This window comes from Pelobates fuscus, chromosome 8 (assembly GCF_036172605.1).
Source record: "Pelobates fuscus isolate aPelFus1 chromosome 8, aPelFus1.pri, whole genome shotgun sequence".
Taxonomy (NCBI): Eukaryota; Metazoa; Chordata; class Amphibia; order Anura; family Pelobatidae; genus Pelobates; species Pelobates fuscus.
In genome coordinates, this window is record NC_086324.1 from 62,940,882 (window position 1) to 62,968,248 (window position 27,367).

The 27,367-nt window shown below is 39.3% G+C and overlaps 1 protein-coding gene across 1 annotated transcript in view; it reads right to left on the reverse strand.

Annotated features, from left to right (window-relative positions):
• ERBB4 (erb-b2 receptor tyrosine kinase 4) overlaps positions 1–27,367 on the reverse strand; it is a 797,331-nt gene that overhangs the window by 379,095 nt on the left and 390,869 nt on the right. Inside the window, exon 3 of the mRNA XM_063429955.1 lies at positions 13,326–13,512. Coding sequence (XP_063286025.1) covers positions 13,326–13,512 — 187 coding nt within the window. The remainder of the gene's footprint in view (positions 1–13,325; positions 13,513–27,367) is intronic.

Consider the following 27,367-nt stretch of genomic DNA (forward strand, 5'->3'; position numbering starts at 1 on the left):
CATTTTGAAGCAGAGGCCTTCATATTCCATGTATCACTTGAGCTGCTTGACACAATAAACACTAGACTTAGAATATCCAGCAGCTACAAAAATTCACCATGTGCTACACTTCTCTACTTCTTTCATAATTCAGACTGACATGTATTTGATTTAGTTTTGAAAATGTGTGCTGCCTTAATCTGGAAAAAAAAAAAATAAATGCCACTCATACACTATATGCTGGTGTGATAGTTCAGTTGGTTAATACACCAATTGCAGTACCTGTTAATATTTTAGGGCCAACGGGTCTCTATAGCCTTTCATGCTTATGAGAGCGGTAAAATGCTATAGTAATAACATCTTTAAAAAGCTGTCAATTCGGTAACACTCTGAGAGCATGGGCTAAAGCATTTTAAATGATCATATGGAGAGCATTTATTTAATTAAGTTGTTAATGGCAGGGTTCATATGTCAATATGGCTCCCAACCATCCCGATATCAGTGGAACAGCCACATTTTTTGAGTCCTGTGCTGCCATTCCGATTTTCAGGTTCTGTCCTGTCGAATTTGGGGAATACCAGTTAACTGTTCCCAAAAAGGCATATCAAGAATCCATCTTTAAACGTGCTCTCACTACACCCAGGGCTCTAGGACCCTGCAGGGAGCACTAAAACCTGAGATACACTTTGCATTTATGACACTATGGGTGTAAATAGCCGTTTACGTGTAAGGCCCCATGTGTAAAACTCAGCATCTCCTCGTAGAGATGCATTGCATTAATGCATGTCTATGAGTAGCGTCCAGCGACTCCATGCAGAGCTTGGAGACCCTGAACATCAGTGCTGCACATTATTCAGCACTAACCCAGGAAGCGCCTTAGTGGCTGCCGGAGTGACTGCACTAAAGGTGTCCCTAGGCAGTAATGTAAACACTGCCTTTTTCCTGTAAAGGCAGTGCTTACATTAAAAAGATAGCAGGGACAGGCAGTAGACAGCAGAACAAGTACATTAAGCTGTAGTTGTTCTGGTGAATATAGTGTCCCTTTAACAACCAAACACATAAAGTTTAGGCTAAACACATTATTATTTAGTCAGGATTTGACCTACATTTTTAAAGTCAGCACCACAATTCAAAAACCAGAAACTCTCCCTCATTTAATTTTCACATTTCTTATTTAAAAACATTGACTGCAAGAGAAGCATCATACACACAGTTAAATTAAGTTGGCGCCGGTATTAGCGCTATCCCCTGCCACGCTACATCATGTCAGACTTCAGGTGATCAGGTTTTAACGATAAACTGCAATTAAAACATCCCAAAGAAGTCTACATGTCCCGGAGATTCAGCTAATTGAGAAATGATGTTTTCTTTCGCACTAATGAAATTCTGATATTTTCCTGGTTCATCGATTCCCAGCACACAAAAGCTTCACAGTGCATCTCCACTTACTCAATATCTTTTAACCAATTAAAGGGGCTGCTACTAGTCTAAATCCTGATTCATTCTACAAAAGTGATGTTATTTATTTTTATAGATTCCTCCACAGCATATTCTCCTCTCTGAATGCCGCGGCTGTATTGTTTTGTTGAAAACGCTCTCTAATGCTTTTAAACCTCAGTTCCAAATTCTGGGATTCAGGGAGAAGAACTGCAATACTAATAAAATAAATCTTACTGCTGCATGTAGCACTATTTTCTTATTCTCAAATAGGCTTTAGGGGCCAAATATATAAAGTTCTGCAGTTTATTGTGATTCTGAAAATGGGAGCTGTAAAAAATAATAGCACAATGTGATTCAAGCAAGTCAGTTTCACAGACTCAATTAAATGTGCACCTCTTTTTCCATTGTGGGGAATTTTAGATATTTTATTTTTTTGTAACCATTTCCATCTATGCGAAATATTTTACTATTCATTGCTTATCATGCAAAATAATAACTGGGTACTCAATCTCTGATCAGGGACTAGTTTTGTGATAGTGACACCGGTTTTTCCCGGCTGTTAATATGCCATCTATTTTTCTTATATGGCGTATTTTATTTTTTTCATTATAAGATTATTCTACCTATTCTGTCGGTATGCTCTTTTTCTTTTATAACTTCTACTGTTTTACATATGTAGTTGTAGGAAGGTAGGGACTTAACATGGGGGAGTTTATTCACTAAACAACAAATTGTAGTATACTAAAAAAAATAGTGATTTGGAATTATTCTCCTTCTTAGTTATGGTCATTCTTAGCTTGGCAAGGTAGGCCAGAATTCTCAATTTGATTTCCAATTTGCTACCATTGGCTCTTTGGTGACTAAGCCCCAAGGCTACCACTTCCCAGAAGAACTCTCTAAATGTTAATTGCTTCCCTTGTTGTGTCTCTTGACTGATGGATGGGTTCAGCCTGGCCTAAAGTCAGCCATCAGTCAACTACATATGAAAATTTGTAGAATAAAAAGAGCAAGGAACACTCCATTTAAAATTGTAATTCATTTTTTTAATTTAGAAAATATACCCTCAAAGAAAACAGACATGAATTTCTTCTATAAGGCAGTATCTCTAATGAGACAGAGAAGGGTATTTTTCTAAACCCCTGCACACTTATTAACTCTTAATAGGGAACCCCATGTGTCCTTTTAGGAAAGCATTGGATTGGCTAAGATTGTCAATTGTGATGCTTTCAACCAAGGAGGCGGATTGGGGGCGGAGTCCGGGCCGGGGGACCTGTGCTGCGTTAAAAAAAAAAGGAGAGTTTTACTGTTTTTAAGGGTGGCAATTTGGAGCTAGCAACCTAAATAGTGTTAAATAGTGTTAAACATTGTAGAGTCAGGAATACATGTTTGTATTTCTGACCCTATAATGTTCCTTTAAATATGTGCTTTAAGCCAGGGCCACATTACCCATTAGTTGTCCAACATAGCAGTCTAAGGCTCAGAACACTGGCTGTAAAGGTGTCCTCCTCAAGCTGAAATGGAGATCAAAATATCTCTGTGCTTAGTCCTGTGTTCATTCACTTTGCTAAGGGGGTTATGTGGTCTATACATATCAGGCACAGACCACTTTGAGAGCACCCTCGCTGCCACCCTCTGCTTCTCAATGATTTCTTGTTAGCTGCGGCACACTGATCTATTGACTGAGAGACAGAACCAGGAGGGCGCTCTTAAAGTGGTCTGTACCATATATTGATGCAGACAATAAAGTTCCCACACCGGATCAGCAGGGATGCAGCTCAACATTTACCGGACCACCAGGGATGCAGCTCAACATTTACTGGACCACCAGGGACTCAGCACACCCTCCATTGAACTACCAGGGAAGGTAAGCAGGTGTCATATGCACACACTCTCAGACTACCTTACACACACACACACAATTTAACCACTATACACACAATACTCAACCAGCAGACACACTCAGCCTTTCACCACATACAGTTCTCATCATTCTCTATACACAACACTCTCACACACACACAAATTTTTAATGGGTAGCAACAATAATAAAACAGCTTAGTTGTCTGAATAACGCAGATGTTGCTTCCAATTATAGAAGTGGGCAAAAAGAAAGTCTTCAATTCAGTGTCACATAATTTTACATTTGAATTTAATGATCATATTTTTGGAAAATTTCCTGTTCTGGATCAGGAAATTACTTTCGCTCTTGCAGTAAATGAATTCTCACTTATGGGACATTTTTGCTCACAAAAATAATTTTCTCTTATCTGAACGTCAGTTTCCACTTCATCGGTATGCCCATGGGAAGACAATTTTGCAAACAGTGTCAATTTTCCAATTATGCAATATAATATGTGTTGGAAATTTGCACTCTTTTTGCCATTGTCATGGGAACTTTCATAACTCTAACAAAATATCATAATGCTATCTATCCAATAAAATTAGTATTGCACGCTCTAAATTCAACTGAGCCAAGCTTTAATATTGTTCATCCATTGTACAGGGCCGATGAATATGTTGATACTTTGTTAAAGCAAAAATTTAATGAAATGCCAAATTCAAGAGTTACTCCAAGCATCCTCACCAATTCATTGTTTTGAAGTGGTCATAGTACTTGAGGTTTGAATTGGTAGTGTTTTGGTGTGAAATGAAGCTTTCACTTTTTTTTTTTTTTTTTTTTGGTAGTGGGTTGCTCTAATCAAAATCAGTATTTTATTAAAACACTGTTTTTTGGTTGAATTAACACTTTAAGAAAAAAAGAAATAGCCTGTGCTTAACAAATGGCCCTTTTAATTTGTCAAATACCTTCTCCAATAACATTCCTAAAGATCCGAAAAAGGAAAACAAATGAAATTGCGTTTATAGGGTTCACTTTCAATGTGCTGCTTTGAATTCTAGACCAGTTTGTGAGTCCCTTGATAACCTGTGATATGCTGTAAACAAACTGACACTGATCCTGAGATTCCCATTAAACCGGGATATAAATTGAGAACTTTGGGTTCTCTCTCCACAGGCTGTGACAAGCAGCGAGCTGATCCCTCTGTAGTCACTTCGGTTTGCTGCTTTGCAGATTATCTGCAAAAAAAAAAACTTCAAGGTCCTGGTAATTGTCAAAGCTTCTCGCCCACTGTTTTAATTTATAGGGGATTTTACCAGTATAACATACCATACAATTGTAACAGTTTTGTAATCTGCCCAACCTCCTTAACTAGCCGAAGCTTAGAAATATAGGTAAAAGTGTGCCTACAAAAAACAGCATCCGTCTCATTATATGATACATATTTAATATACTCTGCAACTCCCCGTAGATTCACACCAGCCATGCTGTACTAGGACTTCTGAGAAAGATCTAGTTACCATATTTACTGCTGCACTATGGCACAAAATATTACTATAGTCCTATCACACAACATAGGAAGCTATGTAAATACACACCAGTGTAGCTGGGAATAAAGGTGGCAGGCCAGTGACACAACCTGCATCACTGGAAGCTCTCCAAGTGGTGGGCCTGCTTGGAGAAGTGGTGGACCTGCTTGGAGAGGTGGTGGGCCTACTAAAAAAGGGGTATGTGAGCCTAGTATCAATGAGCACCAGGCTCACTGGCAACTAGGGATCGACCGATTATTCATAAGGCAGCACTGTCAGGATTACTGTTTGATCCAGCACGTAGAACTGTATAGCATGGATGACAAATAAGTAACGTATTACCGGTCCTTAGAATGGCCGGATTTAACGTACATAGAATAGTCAAAAATACTAGCTGAGGTCAGGGAACACAGAAAGGGACGCAGCGATGAGGAAAGCCAGGAGTCAGGATACCAGAATATAGAGAAGTCAATAAACAAAGCCAAAGTAAAAAAACAGGTAGAAAACTAATAACAGGAAAACGCTCTCGGACAACCACAAGGGAAACCACGACAGGGCACTGAGCAGGATGAGAACTGGGCCTAAATACCCCTCCTTTAGTTCTGATAGGCTGTAACCTTTGACCCCAAAGTCAGTTACCAGGTTTCAATTGCATAATTGCTGCTTAGCATTAACCCTTCTGTGGATTAGGTTGCTGCTTGGCACAACTTTTCCTGTGTGGACAGTAAATGTCATTAACCACATTTCTATAAGCGGATAAATACGTGACAAGCACCAGCAGCCGCCTGTTTCCTGTACCCAGCCAGGCTGAAAGGAAGTGCTCACTGAGAGAGCTCTTCCTGTCAGTCCGGCCAGGTACAGGATACTGAATCTCCTGTACCGTGGGAGACAAGACAGGGGGAAGTTGCACTTTGTGAGAGGGGAGGGAAGGAGGGAGAGGGGGAAAGAAAGAACACTGTGGGACAGGGGAGGGAGGAAGAACACTATGGGACAGGGGACGGGGAGGAAATAACACTACGGGTCAGGGGAGGGGGGTAGGAAAGAACACTATGGGACAGGGGAGGGGAGGAAAGAACACTACAAGGGGGGGAGGAGAAAACATTATGGGACAGGGGGGAGAGGATAAACTGCTATGGGACAGGGGAGGGGGGAGGAAAGAACGCTATGGGACAGGGGAGGGGGAGAGGAAAGAACACTATGGGACTGGGGGGGCAGGAAATAACACTATGGGACATGGGAGGAGGGGGGCAGGAAAGAACACTATGGGACAGGGGAGGAGTTGGGAGGAAAGAACACTATGGGACTGGGGCGGGGAGGAAAGAACACTATGGGACAGGGGAGGGATTGGGAGGAATTGGCATGTATATTTTGCGCATATAGCCTTAATAAAAAAAAACAGATTTGCAAAAAAAAAATTTTCTCAAAACGGTAAATGTACAGAATATCGGTAAGCTATCGGCTATCGGCCTGAAAGTTCACAGATTATCGGTATCGGCTCTAAAAAATCAATATTGGTTGATCCCTACAAGGGTGATCAATATCGGTTGATCACCCTTGTCTGACCCGATTAAAAGCAGAATGTGCAGAGAACAATGTTGCAGCTCTCAGTGAATAGTCCTTAGTGTATAGCAAGCCGTGTCCTATTTTCAGGTAGTGGGATAATAGCCCCAAATAATGCCTCTCAACAGTCCTGACTTTCTTTCCTGATGTTCTTTTTTTGAAGGACAAAATAGTGCTCTTTGCATGGTCCTCTCTTCGTGGGTGGGTATGCCCCTGTGGGTAGGGCCAGTGACACAATGCTAATCCGCCTCCTTCAACCTGCCCACCACCGCCCTACCACCGCCCCACTTCATAGGACACTGATGTTAGGGGTTTGCCAAAATTAGTATTTGTAGAGACAACTGGAAGGAATGCATAACGCATACATGCACTATTAACTATATATTCCTAAAACTGTGTCTTCTAGTTACTGACTGATAGATCATAATGGGAAACATTCTGAGTCTTATTCAAACTATACACACTTCACTCTCTCTCTCCAGTTTTTATCAAACCACTTGACATCCCCTGGAATTCAAAACCCAGTCCAGTCCATTTATGATTAGCCAGATAATTATGAAATTTCACTTCAGCATTATCCATATCAATCTCATTAGGCAGCAATGATATACTGTGAACACTTAGGAAACGTTATCCAGTGTTTTCAGCTTATTAAAATGTTACTAGCTCCCGACTGATTCCTCTCTTGCAACTGTCATTAGTCTAATACTATCCTTACCTTTTGTTTCACTTTACCCCACTCCCTCTAGCATGTAAGCTCATTGAGCAGGGCCCTCAACCTCTCTGTCCCTGTGCGTCCAACTTGTCTGGTTACAACTGCATGTCTGTTTGCGCTGCGGAATTTGTTGGCGCTATATAAATAATAACATAATAATAATAATTGGGTTTTTTTGCCAGGTGAAAGTTCCATATTATGTTAGTGTCAGCAGAAGAGGCGTGTTTTTGGTGCCAGTAACACCCCATTATTTTTTTAAATGGCTTAAAAATGATTTGACAAAATCCTAAGCGACTACACCTAAACACTTACTACATCATAGACAATACAGTGGGATATAGTGCTAATGGAACTGCGCTCCTCTAAGGCTGACTAAACATAATCAGAAAGAGGACATCACTGTAGTTCCGAAATACGTAGAATAGAAAACTAACATTATTGACCAAAGAGGACTGTTAGTTACAGTAGAGTCTTGTGGATTAATGTCTAATGTATACAGAATATTAATGTACTTCTAATTAATTTCCTATATACATAGTTTCATAATAGGGCCTGTCATAACAAGAGTACTTTAACAGAGAAGCAGGCTACGCATGTTAGAGCAATACATGTCTTTAACTGAGATTCTTTGTTCTAAAATATATCTTTGTATGGTTTCTGGGCTGATTCCCCACCTATGCATCATATATAACTAATATACAAGTTTGTTAGGTTCACCTACTCATATAAATACATGTTTGTTCATTAGAGTGCTCCTCTAGCTTTTATATAAAAACAGAAATAGGAAACTAGATAGAGTGAATGTCTTTCCAAAGCAAAAACATTTTTTATTTTATTTTAAATGAACCAGTCGGTATGTCTGTCTGTCTAACTAGACTCCATCTTCATGTGCCCAGTCTCATGAGACAGGTGATTTAGGAACCTCTCAGCTTAAGCCTCTGCACTATGAACCAGTTGAAGGGGCTGCCGAACATCTTTTAAGGTATGTGGCCCCATATCCATTATCTCTCCCTAATTAGCAATCTTTCTGTGGAGTGTATGTGACTTGCATTTGAACTGATTCTAGTAGTACTTATATCTACTTCTAACTCCGCAAAGACCCATAGAACATGAAATCAACTATGGTAAATCTCTTCAAAGATATAAACAAACCAGAAATCCTTACAAACCAACAGATTGACATTTACAAAGGCATTGATCTGCATTCTATCTAACAAGCCAACCAGAGATGTAAGAAAGTATCCTACATTTGAGTTGCCTCTGGCACCTCTCCTTGTGTATGCTATGCACATATATGACCTTAGGCCTTCTCATTTCTCAGTCTGAGATGGAAAACAAATATATGCTTGTGGGTGCCACCATCGGATATTTTAAGTCATGGGATTCTAGGATTTAGCAGACTATTATTCATACATATGTATCTCGCTAATGACCTCTATTTAACGACCAGACCTCTATTTTACTACAAGACCAAAGACTATCAATAAACTTGACAGAAATGCCAAGCGCTCCTGTTATATGCCATACAGTTCATTTGGAATAATGTTCTCATTAAGTGACCTGTAGATGCAAATCTGAGCCCAAAAAATAATAACGGATGGTAGAAGGGCACTGAGTCAATCAGCTATTATATTTAATAGATGAGTAAGTAGCTGTCTTTTTTTTTTTGGCTGCGTTTGCGATGCCTCTTTAGTAGATGGATGTACAGAGATGAGTGTGATACGATGTGATCCAAATTAAATAATAGAACACACGTCTAGCAAGGGTTAATAATGTGTCCAAAATATAGACATCTGGTATAATCTATTTCGGTGATCAGGTGCTGACTGAAAACCTGCAAGCTGGTCCCGTTGAGCATTATTAGATGAAACGCTTCGGGAACAAGTCAATTTTCAGAATATCAAATATCAATCTTTTTTTGTAACTACCTATCAGTCAATGTTAGCACTGAAGGACAAATCTATACAGCCCATTGGATTTCTTTTTGGTGACCTGTGACCTCCTCTCTGCCTGAGGGGATGTCTATACATTAAAGGTAATGCTGGCATTGAAACTGTTAAATTGCAGCAGATATTGAATATATTCTCTTGTTGTACTCCAAAACAACTCCTTTTATTTCTTTTGTAGATATATGTTTTTTTTTTATTTTTTAAATGAGCCATTCAATAAACATTGATCACAAAAAAACATTTCAATAATGGTTATCTATTAGTTGATTATTGATTTCATTTAGATCAATAATAGACATCCATAAAACAGAAGAATTATTTGCTAGGTTGATTTTGATTTTTCCACCTTTTTTTTTTAAGTTTTATTGATTTGGAATTAATTAATTTAGGGGCTCAGTTTATGGAAGCTGCCATTGATAACTATAGATCCATGATTAGGGGTTCTCAAGGGCATTAGTCTAACAGGGTGAGTCACTAAACATCAGTTTTGGTCCGTATGAACAAAATTAAGTGAAAATGTCAAAATTTGGATGGAAATGCCATTCTCATATTTACTCAAGATAATTCCGGTGTGAATTCAGTCAGCCCAATCAAATTTGCACCAATCAGTGTCTGGTTGAAAATTAGTGCTTTTTGCATCTGCACCCAATGCAAAGTATAGGTTTTTGAATATGGACAAAGTACAGATTTACATTGTAAAGAGAGAGAGAGCACCCAGCAGGATACATGTTCGCAAATGATTATACACTTTCTCTTTGCAAGGCAATGATAATTTTACGTACTGTTTGCACTAACAGTCAGTAAGCAAATAGTTTAAAAAAAAAAAAAAAAAAAAACATTGGCAGTGCGAGGGTTAACATATGTCGGCTAGCTACCACTTCCTAGCCAGCCGCCACATGAAAACATAAAAATAAGCCTGTGAGAATCAATATGACAACCATACTACTATAAGGGAGATTTGAATAATTTTAGAAATAAAAGGTGAAAGGTCAAGGTCTTAGGACCATGACTGTTTCATTAAAATTAAGTGGTTATGGTGCTGAAGCTGACTCTTTAGGATTTTGTAGAAATCTACCAAATAGACTAAGAGATCCAGTTCTGTAGTTAGCAACTAGGAATAAGATAGACCATTACCATTATAAAGAAAAACATTTAAGAAATTAATAAAAGGAGCATTATGGTAAGAATAGTCCAGAGATGTAAAAATGTAAAATGGACTTTAGTGCAGTGATATGTATGTTATTAGACACGTTTACCATCAGATGAAGAAAAACATCTCTGTACAAATAAACTCTTCTACAAAATGTGACACTATCTTACTGACAATGACCAGATTGACAACACAAGCAAACAAAGAGACACGGGGGGGCGGAGCCTGGAGCCGGAGCTGAATGGACGCCATATCCATTCACTCCTGAGACAGCTGCCAATAATCCACAAATATCTCCTCACCACAACATCATTCGGCCCTGTAACTGGGAGAACCGGCACTGGGACTCTCACCCGCATCGTTAGATGCCTTTTTTCCAGAGCCCGAAGACCGGGAGAACGAAACGGAAGACTCGGGCCTACCTTCCAGCGGCTTACCGCGACCTGGATTTCCTCCTCAGCGGCACGCCTGAAAAGAGCTGCCCTGAAATAAAGAGGAAGCCTACCTCTCCCGGCAACGAGACTCCGGTAAATATGTTGCGCCGCACGCAAAAAACGCAATCAGGCCCCTCAGCTGAGCATCCAGATATTGGAGCCATGCTCCAGTGGCAGGCACAACCAAAGATGGCCGCCGCAGAGGCCCCAGCCACACCATCACAACCCCACTCCAGGGCCCATCCTACCACTCAGTCCAGACCTGACTCAATACAGGTCCAAGTACCATCACTGATGACCCCAGATGACAACTCCCTAGCAACAAAAAGGGACTTACAAAACTGGGTGCAAGACATACAGAAAATGCTCACTGCTGACATAGGGATCCTTAAGGCTGACATGCAAAACGTTACAGACCGCGTCAAGGCGACAGAGGATGAAATATTAGACATCCACAACAGTATGTCTAATATGAAGGATCATATGCAACATCTACACACAGTGCAACAAACACTCACGCTGCAGATGTCCACCCAGGAAGACCGCGCACGTCGCAACCACATTAAAATTCGCGGTATACCAGGCGACATAACGGCAGATGAACTGCCACACTACACAAGGAGACTCCTGGCCAGCATTGTGCCCCCCGGCGACAGCCCGGAAAATCACCCTGGACGGGATATATCATCTCCCGACTCCACCGAACGCACCTGCCGACGATGCCAGAGACGTAATCCTCCGCTGCACCACATCTTATGACAAGACTCAAATCATGACAGCGCTTCGAGGTAAAACACCTCTCACATTTGAGAATTCACACTTATCCTTCTTTCAAGACTTAACTCGAGCCACACTTCAGTGGCGAAAGTCTCTGAGCCACCTTACCAATCAGCTACGAGCCAAAGGGATACAATACCGCTGGGGACTACCAAGATTCCTCACAATCACCCACGCCGGAAATGTCCACAAGATCTCCACTGGGGCAGATGTCCCCGCTCTGATGTCCAAACTAGGACTCACACCTACATCCACAGAGTTACCGCAGCAGACCACCTCCTGGAACCCTGACACCTCAGTGCCTTTTGTCCCACGGGCAACAACATCTCTAGACTCAGCTACATGACTGGACTCAAAGTCGACCAAACCTAAGGCAGCAACGAGAGCTGCAGCACAGTTTCTACTTGTTCGTGTTTTGTGTTATCATTTGATGTTGATGCATGTTCACACTAGGAGAGGCCAGAATAGAATCCAGGCCCCCAGAGAAAGTATTACTAATTGTCACGGGCAGACCCTTCCCACCTCCTGGAGCCAAATTTGAAAGCACCCCAAGCAGCTGAATACATAAATAAGTAAACCGCAGACAGCTACTACGTCAACCCCTCCCCCCCGCTACCCCCTTGGTTAGGGGTAACCACAACCCCACAAATGCCCTAGACACTACACAAATAGTGCCAACAATCTGGGAAACACATACACAGGTACATGTGGGCCCAATCGCACAAGAGAGACCATACACAACACCTAAATCCCCCGCCTGGAGCATTAGGGACACGCAGCAAGCAACTCCTAGACACCAACAGTCAAAAGGATCCACCCCACACCAGGAACATGAGCAAACACACCGACGCCTAAAGCTCCCAACTTGTAACACACAGCAATATACCTACATATGTGTCTCTACTTAAGTAGATAGTTTAACTTGTTAACTTATGGCTCAACTTTCAATGACGTAATGTGGCATGTGCTTCATGACTGCCGACCTCTACGCATAACCACCTTACCACATACGGCATGTCTAACTTGTAGCCTACTCCCATAAAAAGAGGCTAGACCGCATATGTATGAAAACATGTCCGATATCACGTTGTTACAACTGCAAATGTCTTGTGTACCATGCGTATTTATGATCATTTTGTTAACTCTTATGCCTCACAAATAAAAAGAGAATAAAAAAAAAAGAGAGAGACACGGCACAAGGATTTCATTCAAAGGCGAGAACTACCAGTACTGTGGATACACTGCCTTCCATGCAGAATTCTAACTTGTTTTTGCTGAGTAATGTACAGTTAAAATTATTTCTTGAAATATTTCTTCTATGAATTTGATTCTGACAAATAACAGCTGTATATCTGTTCATACGTCTGTTCAAATATTTGTCTGAGAAATGATATTTATTGAGTAAGCACAGATGGATGTTGCTAATTCCAAAGGGCTCACTCTCGCCTCCCCCAGTTATTAAATGCCCACTTATTAAAAGGACCTTTTGTCCATTCATGATTCTGTGCTTTACTAATCTTCCACAACATGCTAAGAAATTCACACACAAATCATACAAAGAGCAGTTAACCTCTTCACTATCAAAAAAAACAATAATCACCTTTTTACTTTCTTTTGCTTTTGCAAAACAACAATAATAGCATTTTTTATGGTTGTGGGCTCCTTTAGGATAAATCTATGCACTAAATTGCTATTTTATCATAAATGTATTTGCTATGTATTCAACCCGTTTTTAAAAACAAATATTATTGAAATATTTTTCCAAACAATAAGTGTTTGCTAGTGAGGGGGTTAAACATCGAGCAATCAATAAAGTCATGTTTATGGTGTAGAAACTCTATTACAGGTAAGGTCAAAAGGTAGATACCACATCTCAAGTAAAGATACATGTTTCTTGATGTTTTACCAGTCATATAGCTTGCAAAGCAGCATGGGAGTTCAAATTCTATAATTACCGGTTAGTTTACGTAGACCAAGCTCCCTCAGGCCATAGTTGCCATCCTTGCGATAGTTCAAGAAGATGGAAAGCGCATAGCGATCTTCATACAGTTTGGTTCCACGGATGATACGCAGGTTCTCCAACGGGAGATAGTCAAACTGATTGAGAGCCACAAGAACATAACCAGTGACTTCCCTGATAGACTGAAAGAGGAGAAGAGTATTTTGTTATTGAGTGATACTATATTATCTCAGTTCTAAATAAATAAACCATAAAAATTTCATTAAAAAACAGCTAGTGAAACCATAGATACGCCACAGTAATAACCACCAATATCCTGTACATCTTGTATCAGATCACATGTTAAAAAACACAAAAAGACATGCTTATATAGTTTTTAAAAAAATTTAAATTCTATATTTGCCTTTGTACCTTTCAGTTCACCAGCTTTTCTTCCAGACAAAAATGCTAAGAATACAAACATGTCTACAAACTTTAAGTTGTAATGTTAGGTACAAAAAATCAAATAAAAAAAAAAAGCTCTGTATTGGTATGATGTTTAATTATCCTAATTTGTGTGTGGAATAAAACACATTTGTTAATCTTTGTTTGCGTCTTTACAACTCCCTCACATGTATGAGGGTCTCTATTCCTTCTTCTCAGCTATCTTGAAAGCCAGTGTTTCCAAAACCAGTCCTCAAGACGCACCAACAGTCCAGGTTTTGTCAGTATCGCCATTGGAATAAAACTGGGAAATACATAAATCCTGGACTCTTGGTGGGCCATGAGGACTGGTTTGGGAGCCAATGTTTTAAGCCATTCATCCATTAGTCTTCTTGGTCAGCTCTTCCTATTTACTCTTTCCCAAATAATGCATCTCTCTTCCACGTCCCTTTACATACAGATGCATCTGACCTCTGAGAAAGACAACACTCTTACTTATTTGGCACAACTCTGGCAATAGGAGATCTGATTACTTGTCTGCAAGTGCTTCACTTCCCTGCTTCTTCAATGGAATCATGTGGGCATTGAGATTTGAATATGTCTTTAATAGAGCAGAGCATAACACAAGAAGCAGTACAGATCTCCCCTGCACCACTAGTGTTTGAGCAAGTCACGTGATTCCAAAAAGTGAACTGCATGTAATGCCTCCAATGCTTTGCTATCTGCTGCGTCCCTTATCTAAGGTGACCTGTTTACATATGGGCTTTTCTTTATTCTTTACATTCTGAATTCCATCACATCTTTAACTTTCAGAATAAAACCTGCAAATCCATGGGCCTTTTGAAAATTAATATGAAGAATAACTAAAACAGTATCATCAATAAACAGGAAACCGGTTTATTCTTGCTTGAGATATACATCTACGTTGTGCAGATATTTCATGTATCAGCAACAGTGTTATCCAAAATCTGAACAACATACTCCTTCTTCTTAACAGTGCAGACAATTTGTCAATTCTTTTTTTTTTTTATGTCGTTGAGAATGAAAGGCATCTTCCTCTTGCTGTCACCTTTTACGTATGTAATCATAATTTGTCTTCCATTACAAATGATACACCAAATGGGAAATTAATGTGTCCTCAAAAAGACTATCACAAATTACTCATCACCCTGTCTCTCGTCTCATTTCATTATGCATATTGTATTTTACATATATAATCTGATAATGCTGCATTGGAGAACATGTCATTCTTTTTTCCATGAATTTTAGCATTATTAGTGTTTTGTATGTAAAGTAATGTAAAATTAACGTTATTCAACTGCAATAAAGTAGTGTTAATCCCAAACCATGTACATAGTACTCTGTGAGTTGATTAACAAGGATACAAAGGAGGGAGGAACAAGACAGTAGAACATATACTCCAGTTAAATCTGAAAATGGTATGATTGGAAACATGAGACACAGAATTCAAAGAACCCTCAGATGTTCAAGAATCAAAGGCAAACTGAGACATTATGAGAAGGGCAACCAATATGCTATAACAAGACTGTCTAAAAAAGTCAAGGACTTATGAGGCCAAGGTCACAGGGAAGAAACTTGTCAATGAATTCAGGGGGTTGTGGTAAAAAGATAAGTAAGCTCTTGTTTTATCATTAGAGATATAGTTCTCCCTGTTTTTATAGTAGTCTACTGATCTCTCGGTGACAGTTTCCAATATGCCAGGATAAGTCAAATCACTGTGTGTTGATGCTAGACTGATTTCCGTCTCCTCTTGCTCCTCTCACATCTCTCCCCTCTGTCAGTCCTTATATTGGCTTCCTGTATCCTATAGTAGTCAATTCAAGGTACCTATCCACACCTTTAAAGCACTGACCTATTCTAGCCCCTCCTATATTTCTTCACTGATCAGCAGGTATGCCACTTCACGGTCTCTCCACTCTGCCCATGACCTTCTCCTGTCTGCTGCTCACACCTGTACGGCCGACTCACGCTTGCAGGACTTCTCGCGGGTGGCTCCTTTCCTTTGGAATAGCCTGCCTACGACCATCAAGCTCTCCACTAATCTTCAATCATTTAAAAAGTGCATCATAACCCATCTCTTTAGGAAAGCTTATGGCCTCCCAGAGTAACCTCTACCTCACATACCTGTCCCTTGCTCTCTCCTAAAGGACAGCACTCTATTCTCTACTCCAGCTCTGCTTCACTCCACCTTGTTTGATTGCTCTCTCCTGTCCTGTTGTGTTTTACGCCCCACCTCCTATAGACTGTTAGCTCGTTTGAGCAAGGGCCCTCTTCAACCTATTGTTCCTGAACGTTTTTGTAATTGTCTCATTTATTGTTAAATCTCCCCCTTTGATAATATTGTAAAGCGCTACGGAATATGCAGGCGCTATATAAATACCAGTAATAATAATAATATTGTATATAACATCTAGTCATTCAGTGACAGCTTTCAATATATGTATGATAGATAGGATATTTTGGGATTCTGTAAGTGTACCTATAATAGAGGACAAAACATAGTGCAAATATTGCTTTAAAATTAAAATGAAGCTTCCAATGATTAGAATGCACTCACATATTCCAGGACAAATAAAGCGTGTTATAGGTGCCTCCCCTTGGTGGAAGAAAAAGGGGGGTATGTTCCTTTAAAAGCTCCCTCCTCGAGTGATAGCCAATGGGGTATCCGGGTCAGCTAGGAGATTCACAGACAGCAGACCAAACGGAGTACTTAAATGGCAATTTATTCACTTGTAGAAAGGTATATGATAAAAATCATAAAAACAAATTAAGATAACGATGCTGGTCCTACGCGTTTCGTCCTTGTGCAAAAGGACTTCCTCAGGGACCTCTTTCAATAATCAATAATCAGACAGGTACATAAAATCACAGCAGCATCCTAAACATACTAACAATGAAACATCTTATATAGGGCTAGTCCCTTAGAGTCATTGGTGGAATAGTGGGTGTCTTCAAATCCTGCAGTTCTAATTCGTCAGGGTGTTCTCCTTCAGGTGTATTCACTTTGCCGAGATGAAAAAAGCCGGGTCCGTTTCCCTTGTCGGCTACTTCCGCATTCGTCATCTGTGACGCGTGCGTCACGTGTGTCATCACGTGATCCTCATGCGTTCCATGCTCGGACCAAAAAAATGGCTGTGCGAGCATGGAACGCATGAGGATCACGTGATGACACACGTGACGCACGCGTCACAGATGACGAATGCGGAAGTAGCCGACAAGGGAAACGGACCCGGCTTTTTTCATCTCGGCAAAGTGAATACACCTGAAGGAGAACACCCTGACGAATTAGAACTGCAGGATTTGAAGACACCCACTATTCCACCAATGACTCTAAGGGACTAGCCCTATATATGATGTTTCATTGTTAGTATGTTTAGGATGCTGCTGTGATTTTATGTACCTGTCTGATTATTGATTATTGAAAGAGGTCCCTGAGGAAGTCCTTTTGCACAAGGACGAAACGCGTAGGACCAGCATCGTTATCTTAATTTGTTTTTATGATTTTTATCATATACCTTTCTACAAGTGAATAAATTGCCATTTAAGTACTCCGTTTGGTCTGCTGTCTGTGAATCTCCTAGCTGACCCGGATACCCCATTGGCTATCACTCGAGGAGGGAGCTTTTAAAGGAACATACCCCCCTTTTTCTTCCACCAAGGGGAGGCACCTATAACACGCTTTATTTGTCCTGGAATATGTGAGTGCATTCTAATCATTGGAAGCTTCATTTTAATTTTAAAGCAATATTTGCACTATGTTTTGTCCTCTATTATAGGTACACTTACAGAATCCCAAAATATCCTATCTATCATACATACCTTGTTATATGGTTATCAGCTGGGAGATAACCTTGGGAAGTCGTGTGCCTATAAGTTAAGTTTTTTTGTGTATTTATATATTTTACATATTTTCACATTTGTTCACGGGTGTCCGTGTGTTTGTTATTTCTGTTTTTCACAGCTTTCAATATGTCAGGATAAGTGAGATCACTATGTTTGGTAAGTGTCTACATAACAACCTCTAGTATTATGATCCCAGATGATAGTGTGTGATGACATGACCCATAATTCAGTCGTGGTGCAATTCTAATGGAAATGAGTATTAGACGTTTGTTAGTTGTTGTATTAAGATGACACATCAGAGATTTTTTTTATTGTACGGTATTTGTTATGGTATATCATAGTCTCTCCTTTTTGCACCATATTGGCTATTAGGGAGACAGCCACTGAAGGTGTATTCACCTCCACAATAAATACATTGTCATACCTCCAGAAAATATATTTTTTTTTTCACTGTGGGAGAATAACGGCAGGGCCATTGCACCCAAACCACTTCATTAAGATAAAGTTGTCTGAGTGATTACGGAGGTCCTTTAAACATCTTTTCCTACCTCTTTTAATGCCTTTTTTCTTTCTAAATACTTCTGCAAAGAATAATAGTATACACTAAAAAAAGAAGAATTTTGCTATGGCGCATCTTCTCAAAATCTCTGAAAGATGTATTATAATGAAGCTATAATTATAAACAAGACAAACAACGAACAAATTCACCAATGGCAGCCAACAGGACATGAAATTCATCATGATAGCATATCTTCCATAAGATGTTTGCACCTAACACCGCATTTAACTAAGGAATGAATTATGGATTTGGTCTACTGACATTGTTAATTATTAAGGGGCTTTGTTACATTTGTAATTATATCAGAATTATAATAAATCTTTAAAGTGTCACTACAATTTAAAAATAACTTTCCACAACTTTTTCCAAGAAGTGTACCCATGTGTATTTTTTCACTCTTTCCCAACTGAGAACATCGGTGATCAGTGAGCACTGTACCTTACAACTTCAGCCGATCAACTAAGTGCCAGGATATACCTAGACCTAGGTCACAACGAATTTGCAACATGTATGTGAAAAGTTAGGTAAGATAAAAAGCCTTATTCTGAACTATTGAATTATTATTATTGAATTATTTATGATATATGAAGTGCGTAGAGAGCTTAGAATAATCTTTCCATTTATTGGGTTGATTTCTCAAATACCAATTTTAAGCTAGAATAGTTACCTAGTTACATAGGCTGAAAAGAGACATGTGTCCATCATGTTCAGCCTTCCTCACATTCAATTTTTTCTGTTGATCGAAAAGAAGGCAAAAAACACAGTCTGAAGCTCTTCCAATTGCGCAACAAACAAGAAAAAAATCCAAAAATCCTTGGATCAAGAAGCTATAGCAGATTTTCCTTCCACAAACTTTTCCTCCATATATAGAAAGGGCAGACCTGTTTTATATGGTTTCTGTAACAAAAAGAAGGCCTTCTGACCTCTAATATGTACATTGCTCATCTTATTTATCCAAACATGTTTTTCTAAACCTAAAAAAAAAAAAATTAAAACGATATAACTAAATAGAAATGACGTTGGTGGTATTCAAGCCTTAATTGGCTGGAGCATATTGCACCTCTGTGCTCTACAGAATGCTCGGCATCGAGAAGGATCTGTCTGATATTTGGGGTAACAGCTACATTTCCCTGATCTGGAAGTTGCAGATAATCTTGAACATTTCCACCATCAAGGCTTTACTAGTAATCCATATGAAGTGTGAATGCTAATCCCTAATTGATACATATTTCAAATAGGTACAGACGGACACTTTCATTTTAGGGGTGTAACTGGTGGTGTGGCCAGAGGGACGGCTGTTCTGATAAATGTTAAGTGAATTTTAAGAGTACTAAAAACACTTCATACAACAAAAATATAATTTAGAACAATTGCAATGTATGTTATTTACACAGACTTCTAAATACATTTATTGTAATTTAAAGACACTTTACTCTGAATATTATTGCTGTGGAGCTCTGTTATACACCCAGACACACTAACAATATGGAGCTCCTAGAACATAGCGGCATTAGGATAGAAAAGAGGGAAAGGGAGATTTAGGTCCAAAATAGGAATTGTCCCTCCTAAATAGGTACGCGTGGGTGGTATGTTGATGTTATTGACATTACACCCTCACAATACAGTGTTTTCCAAATATGCTATGTATGAGGACAATTTTGATATTTCTTTTCATTTTACTTTAACCTGAAGCATGTTTTGCAAATCATTGTGTTTCAACAATCTTTTTTTTTTTTTTTTTTTTTTTTTATGGAAACATTTTATATATTTGCCCTGTAACATAAGAGGCATTCAGACTTGATTTAATATTTAAGCAACACTTCAAGCATGGATCATTGCTTGTGATTCGACAAAGTGTTTGCTTTTATTTTTGTGTCTATGCTGTAAATTGCTCTGCATTAGCTTTAAGTTGAACTTTCTGAATTAAAAAGTGTAATACATTTTTTTTTATGTCCATCCTGTATTTTAATAATTCTTAGCGGCAGCCCAAAAGAGCGTACTGGTCCGTTGTCTTCTGATATTTGATTGCCTCAATGCTGATATATGTAGGGCAGCTAGCAAAGGCATTAGGGTTTTTTACAAAAGTGACAATTGTTTAGAATTTTAAGTGATTTTCCAATTTAAGGCCAAAAGAGATTAATTGGTCAAATTCTCCAAATCAATTATGATTCCATGTATATTACCTGTCCACACCCCAACATTTTCATGGGCAGATCAGTTCTGAAATCATCCCCAGATGTTTGAAATCTATATTCCCCATTACACTCAGCCAGCCACATATCTCGGCAGTTAATATATTACACATTACTGGAGCAGATATTTTACAGGCACCGTAATCCCGTCATTTTGGTTAGTGATCAGGTCAGTGCACCTATGCCTTTGCAGTTTACTTGTACAGAACAGCAGTCTCATTGTGCAACGCTCTCAATAAAAACCAGGTCAGCACCAGTACAGCACTGAAGCTTACTATCTCACCAGAAGCAATGTGCGCTGTGTATGCACGTTCTGACTGCGAGACCTGATGTTTATTTACATCTATCAACGAAGACCTGCCGGGCCGCACTCAGCGTGTGGTAGCATTAAGCTTCAGCAACATGAAATAAAACGTAATATAAATATGATCAATCCAAAGGACCAGCTCCCTAAAGTGTTTATCATCTGTGAGAGATAGATTGGAAAAACAGCCTTAAACAGCATGCTGAAACCGTCACTATGCAGACAGCTGTTGCTGTCCCTCGAAAACAATGGCAGGGCTTTCGCTCTCTCGAATTCCCTTTAGGCACAGTGACATGTAACAGAAATTCAAAAGTTCTCAATTCTCTCTCATGCAGGGACGCAACAAAACTAAACAGATAAGAAATACTGAGATTTTAGCTAATGCATAGCCCCTTGTGAACCAATGGCATTCCACTCGGGCAGTACAGTCTGGTGTTTAAAGGTATTTAAAGATGTCCCACATATAGTGTCCCGCTTATGTGTAGCTAAATGGATGTGTGTCAATAGGAAAATTCTGTATGCATGTCCATGGCTAGTTATATATGTATAAGGTGAGTGGCTTGGCTACGTTAGTGTGTCTGTGCATGTAGTGTGACAGGAAATGAGGTTTGGTGGGGGGAGAGCATCATTTGGTCCTTGGCCCAGGCAACATGGCCCTGGACCACTCATGGATGAGCCAGTGTACATGAACCTGTCGGTCCCCTGCAATGTTGCATCTTTTATTATAGTAGCAATTTTTGTGAGCCTTGTCATGCCATAAATAACAGGAGGTAGGTCAAGGTTGGTGTACTCATAGAATTTATTGAGAAATGACTGGATGCAAAATTGCAATGGATGCTGGATTTTATACAATACTGGAAGGTTGGCAGCAAGGTTGACTGCTTGTTTTGAATGGGTGAGTGGGGGAATGCCTGCAGCTGGTAAAGGGAGGTATGGCTTGAAACAAAAAACACCAACAGGGTTATTCACTAAGGGGAGAATTGTTGGCAATTAATTCAGTGAATTCATTGCAGCTAATCTGGAAATATTCTTAACATTAGATATGCTTCCAGATTGGCTATTTTAATTTGGAATTTACTTAGAATTCCTGATAATTCTTGCTTTAGTCAGTAACCCGGCAAATATTTTATATTTATTAACATTAAGTCAGGAGCATTTCCATGTGAGTCATTCCATAACACAATAGCAAAGGGTTGCAAAATAAAAAAATATTGCACACAAATAATTTTGACTAAATACACACAACATTCTTTATGCCTATACATTTATATATATTTTATAGGTTTTTTTTGTTTTGTCACCTGTTTGGTCTTTTTCTTTTTCTTATTACTTTGGATTTGTCTTGTTTTTTTTTGCTTTTTTTTTTTGTTTTTTTTACTTTTTTTCCCCTATATCAAGATTGATGCAAAAGACTAAATATTTAGAACAAATATCCTACTCGTTCTGTGTCCTTCCACCCCTTCTTTAACCACCTGGAGTCTCATAAATTGTTTGCAGACCTATTTCTATGATTCACGTTCTGTGCACACATCTTTTTATAAATAACAACGAACTGCCGGAACACCTCCCAAAGCAGAAGCTCTTCCTTCACCTGAAACAAACGTGTGATTAATTGCAATGCTGTTTGGACCAGGGGAGAGATGTGTTTTGACGTTGGTGATAATTTAAAAAATTTACGTCTTAGGTTATTGCTGCTTGAACCTTAAAAAATACAGAGGGAAGATTTTTTTAAATTTTATTTCAAGACCTCTTCCCTCACCCTTCATCTGAAGATAGAACTTAGACACCAAATGGGAGGATGTTAACCTTGCTTCCTTCAAGTCAGCCTTTGCGATATATATCATTGATTGATATGCAGAGGACTTTTTGTTTTGATGCACTCAGGATCAGCATATAGAATTTTAATTAAGAGGATGCTCAATGAGGGCAATGTACTAAGAACACACATGCATTAATTTAATCATTTCTGTCTTCTTTTTACCTTCTGTTATGAATAGTCACTTGTTTTATAATTTCTGGAAGACCACATAACAAAGCGGTCATATCCACTTTCTATAAACTAGCAGGGATAAAAACACATTGTGGGTCAAAATATCCACCACGGCATTCCATTAAAATGCTTCCTGGACACAAACTGTTCAATTTATTACTGACCCTTAAAGTTTTGGGATCAGAGTTTCTGAGTTGGGTAGAATTACTCTGTCTATGAGATGTGTTTTCCAGTAAAAAGAGTATAACTTTGTACTGCTACAAGAGCTAGGTCAGCATGAGTAATAAAACATTGTAGATCAGGTATGCACAATCTGTGGCTACCCAGATAATTATTGACTACTATTCACATTCTTGTCCACCAGTGTGAGCACCATAATTATGCCCGACTTACAAATTGCCTTTAAGAATGTAAAACACCTATTTACATATCCTTTGGACCCCCGATCCCAACACAACTCTATGAGGTAATTGACAGGACATGGAGATGTGTGATAAATATGCTATCTTTTGGGTAGGACAGACCCGCACTGTCAAAATGGCCCTACTCCCCAAACTCCTCAAAGTGTGATTCATACATTTATATGGAAGAACTGAAGACCAAAAGTCACAAAAACAAAATCCTGTTGGATACAGACAATGGGCAGTCAGATTTCTCAAGCCCTGACCATCCCTGAAATAGTATTATATGCCAAAATGTTTAGATCAATCTATCCTCGTGGTACTTTCTGTTTAAGAACATATATTTATGACTATTGTTTTTCTATGTATTTATTTTTTTGCTCTTGTATAGTTCCATTATCCAGGGCATGTTATCATTGCTAGTGATTTTTGTATAGTTGGTGATGAAAACAATAAAAATTATAATTACGTAGTATCAGAATTGATCAGCATTGACAATTGAAGGAGGGAGCAAGTGAATTTCGGGGTGATGTGTAAGGTAACAATACAAATAGGAGTAGTGAGATCATGTGGATTAGAGTATAATTAACATATGGGAGGTTGAATGAAGGTATCTATGCATAGTTGGGCTTTCAATAAAAGTTAGAAATTATGTTTACACAGTACTGCTACTTTACCAAACACTAGTAACTTGAATGAACATTTATTTTACGGAGTGGCAGCCAATTCTTTGATGCATTTTTTTTTTAAATGTTGTGTTCTAGTTTTACCTCTCTCTAACAGAAGCAGCAGGTGATATAGCCTAAAAAGCACTGTCCAAAAATCTTTCACTCAGATGGGATTTGGAATCATGACATGCAGCTAATCAGCGGCATTTGTGAGATGTGAGCATACGGTGCTGTGAAACCTCATCAGTGCTATTTATTAGCAAACGGAGAGAGGGGAGATGGAAAGAGCAGAGAGGGGGAGCGAAAGTAAGACAAGCAGTGGATAGGGTATGTAATAGGATTAGCACGGGGACTAGACAAGAGATGACAAGAGTTGATGGCAAAAGATGAGTTACGAAGAAAACAAAAGTGAACTAAATGTTTGAGAACATGAGAAACTCAAAGAAACAGGTTAACATAAAATAAATTGGACAATAACAAAGAAGAATAAAATACAGAAAAGATGCGGTACAGTATGAAGAAAGAGTTAAGGTAGGTTTAGGAAAAAAAACAATGGTAGCAGAAAGGAAAACACACAAAGATTTGTTAGAGAATTAAGGAGGGGAGACTTTGGATAGAGAAGTAGGTGAGACATAATCCAGACATTCATTCAAATAGTGAGATTTTAGAATGCGGACAATGGGTGAGAGAAGACTTGTGTAGTCAGTACATAAAACAAAGACAGCGGATGCACAGAGCAGGGAGGGAACGGTGTTAAAAGAATAAAATTGTGTTTTCTAGGTGGCCAACAAAATAATAAAACACCCTGACAAGACAAATTCTTCTCTCTAATCAACATATTTGCCATGTGGAGGGTTGCTTATGATGGAGTACGTGGCCTAAAGCTGCCTTCGAGTGGATATCTGTCCACGTCGTTCACGGTAAAAGATTGCTCTCACGGCGGCTACATTTCCAGGGATGGGGAGAGCTGATAATGTCCCACTACGGTGGATGAATGGCTGTCTCAGGCTGTGCACCACGCTGACAGATCAGGTACTGTGCGCAGTGCGCTCTCTGCGATTGCAGTCACTGTGCTCATACACACAGCTGCACAGCATGCTAATTAAGAACACCTACTTGCAGGAGTCACTCTCTTGGTTCCAATACAATATATAATTTAGAAGAAAAAAAATAAAAGACTATCGCCCAACCATTCCATGTCTGACTTATCTCTATTTATGAAAAATTAGAAATGAAAATAAAGAACTAAATATGTCAATAAAACTGTTCATTGATGGCAGCTGTCAGGCTTGACGAATGGAACCCAGAATGCAGTACATACTGAGGTTATTATGAACAAAGTCCAAGGTAAACAAATCCAGATAGAGGTTAGACAAAGGCAATCCAAAGGGTTAAAACCCAGCCAGCAAGGTTCACTGTTTGAATAGGGCGCCTTTCACAGGACACGCATCGGCACTACCCCTTTGGTGTTGCGTCTGTCAGAGTGCTTGAGGTTGCCATGGGAGTCATGGGAGGGAAATTATTTTATAGCCATGCCCACAGGGCTCTCTTGTGGCCTGGTTTGAGCGTGCACGTCTCCCTGGTGTCTTGTATTGCTCGGGATACGTTACCCAAATCATATCAGAGATCACTGCACTCCTCTATTATTTGCGCATGCGGGCGTTCGGGTGACTGCAGTTCAGTGGTGCCGACGGAGCATTGAGGGGGCTGTGATAAGTCAATTTTTTTCTAATTATAGGTCAGGAAAGGGTACAGGGAAGCAGCACCTTCCGGGTGCCCTTAAACTCATATGGTGGTGAGTCAGTATGGAAAATATGAAGACAGAAAACAGAATATAGTGTAGTATATTCTGTAGGTGGTGAGGTAAAATAATAAAAATACAACTTGCAATTTTCTGAAGCTTATGTTTAGCTCCAGATATATGCTCCTGGGCGGTATGATCCCCGTCTGAGGATATGTCACTTAGCTTGGTTCCTTGTAGATGGTAGTAGATCGTAGATGATCAGGGTCAAGCATCAGAGTGTTGATCATTCATGGGTATTTCCCTCCAAATTGCAGTGTCACAGATATTCACCAAATACATAAAATTGTGCTCTCTGTTTTGTTGTTATAAAAGCAAAAAAGGTATACTCACAAAAGGAGAGCAAAAAAAATAGGTTTCTGCTCAATCCTGTGTAGCGTAAGTGGTTTCCTTCCCACCAAGGAGGTAAAAAGTGTGACTCCTCCACATAAAATATTCAGTGATACCTTCAGGAAGGTCCAGGTAAGGTAAAAAACGAGTTTTCTTTAAAACAAAGATAATAAAACCAATGACATAAAAACACTAACGCGTTCCACCGAAAGGGGCTTTTTTTTTCAAATTGTACCAGCTGCAATACCAGGATCTAGCAAGCGCTAGGAACCTCACCATTGCACATATTTTTTCTAATATAGGACCATCCATGCAACTGCTTTCTGAAGGGTATTGTAAGTGAATGAAATTCAGATGAGGTTTAGCAACTCATGAACAGCGGACTTTACTCAAATTAAAATGGTCCTGACTCAATATTTGATCGTTGTACATTAAAATTTCTCTAACATTATGACACGGTCAGCACTAGGCCCTATGTTTTAGTTAATGTTATTAAGTAATGTGTGGTCAATGAGGACTGACGAGTGGTCATAACCAAACTCACCACTGTCAGACAAGTGAACCGTAGTACAGCTTCGTATAATTACCACACAATAGATAAACAGAACAGGGTACAATTATCTGGCAAATGGTTTATAAACAGCCGCGGCTGCTTTTGCTTCTGCATTGTGGAAGAGAGCCAACAGTGTGCTAGGAATGTAAATCTACCTGTGTGTTTTGAGAACATAGAGACGATAGTTACGTTACAAACCAACTATTTAATAGCCAGGAACTGCAATACAACATGAATTAAATGAAAAATAGCTCAGGAAGCCGGCATTGTACTAGGCAAACTATAATAATTACTATTATTTTTTTGTATGTACTATATACCTAATGCATTTGAAATTGCATTTAAATAAGTGAAAAAAAGTAAATAAAAGTGAAAGCTTCTCCGAGACAAACTTATACACCTTTTTAACCCAATAAAACCAGGAGCTAACTCAGACCTAACAAGGTCTTTTCTCAAGGTTCCATAATAGTTATTCTACCATGAAACTTAGTAAGCTTCAAACCTGTTCATGAGCCTGAAGTGTTCCATTTGGATTCTTTCATTATGCCTACCAAAGATACCCAGGAGAACACTAAACCATGAGCCGGTTAAGGTGGGCGTTTGAAGACAGACTGCGTTTGTCTTTTGCATTCCTATGTGGGCAAGTCTTCCTTCCAAGATGTGACAGTTGCCCTGTGTTTGAAGGCACATGATGACAATAGAAGAGACTGCAGCATAGTTTGGGCTGTGGGAGTTTTCCTGATTTGTTGGAGAACACTATGTTCTTTACTATATTTGGCTGCCTGTTTTTCTGCTTTTAACTCTTTGCCAGCTTCGTAAAGCATAGCAAACTACTTTTTGGGCATCATTTGGCATATTCCTGCATATGTTATGGTGTAAGAAGGTCCAGATGCATATCACAGCAGGTATAACGCATCCCTTCAGTGACTGATGTCAAATTATATTTTTTAAA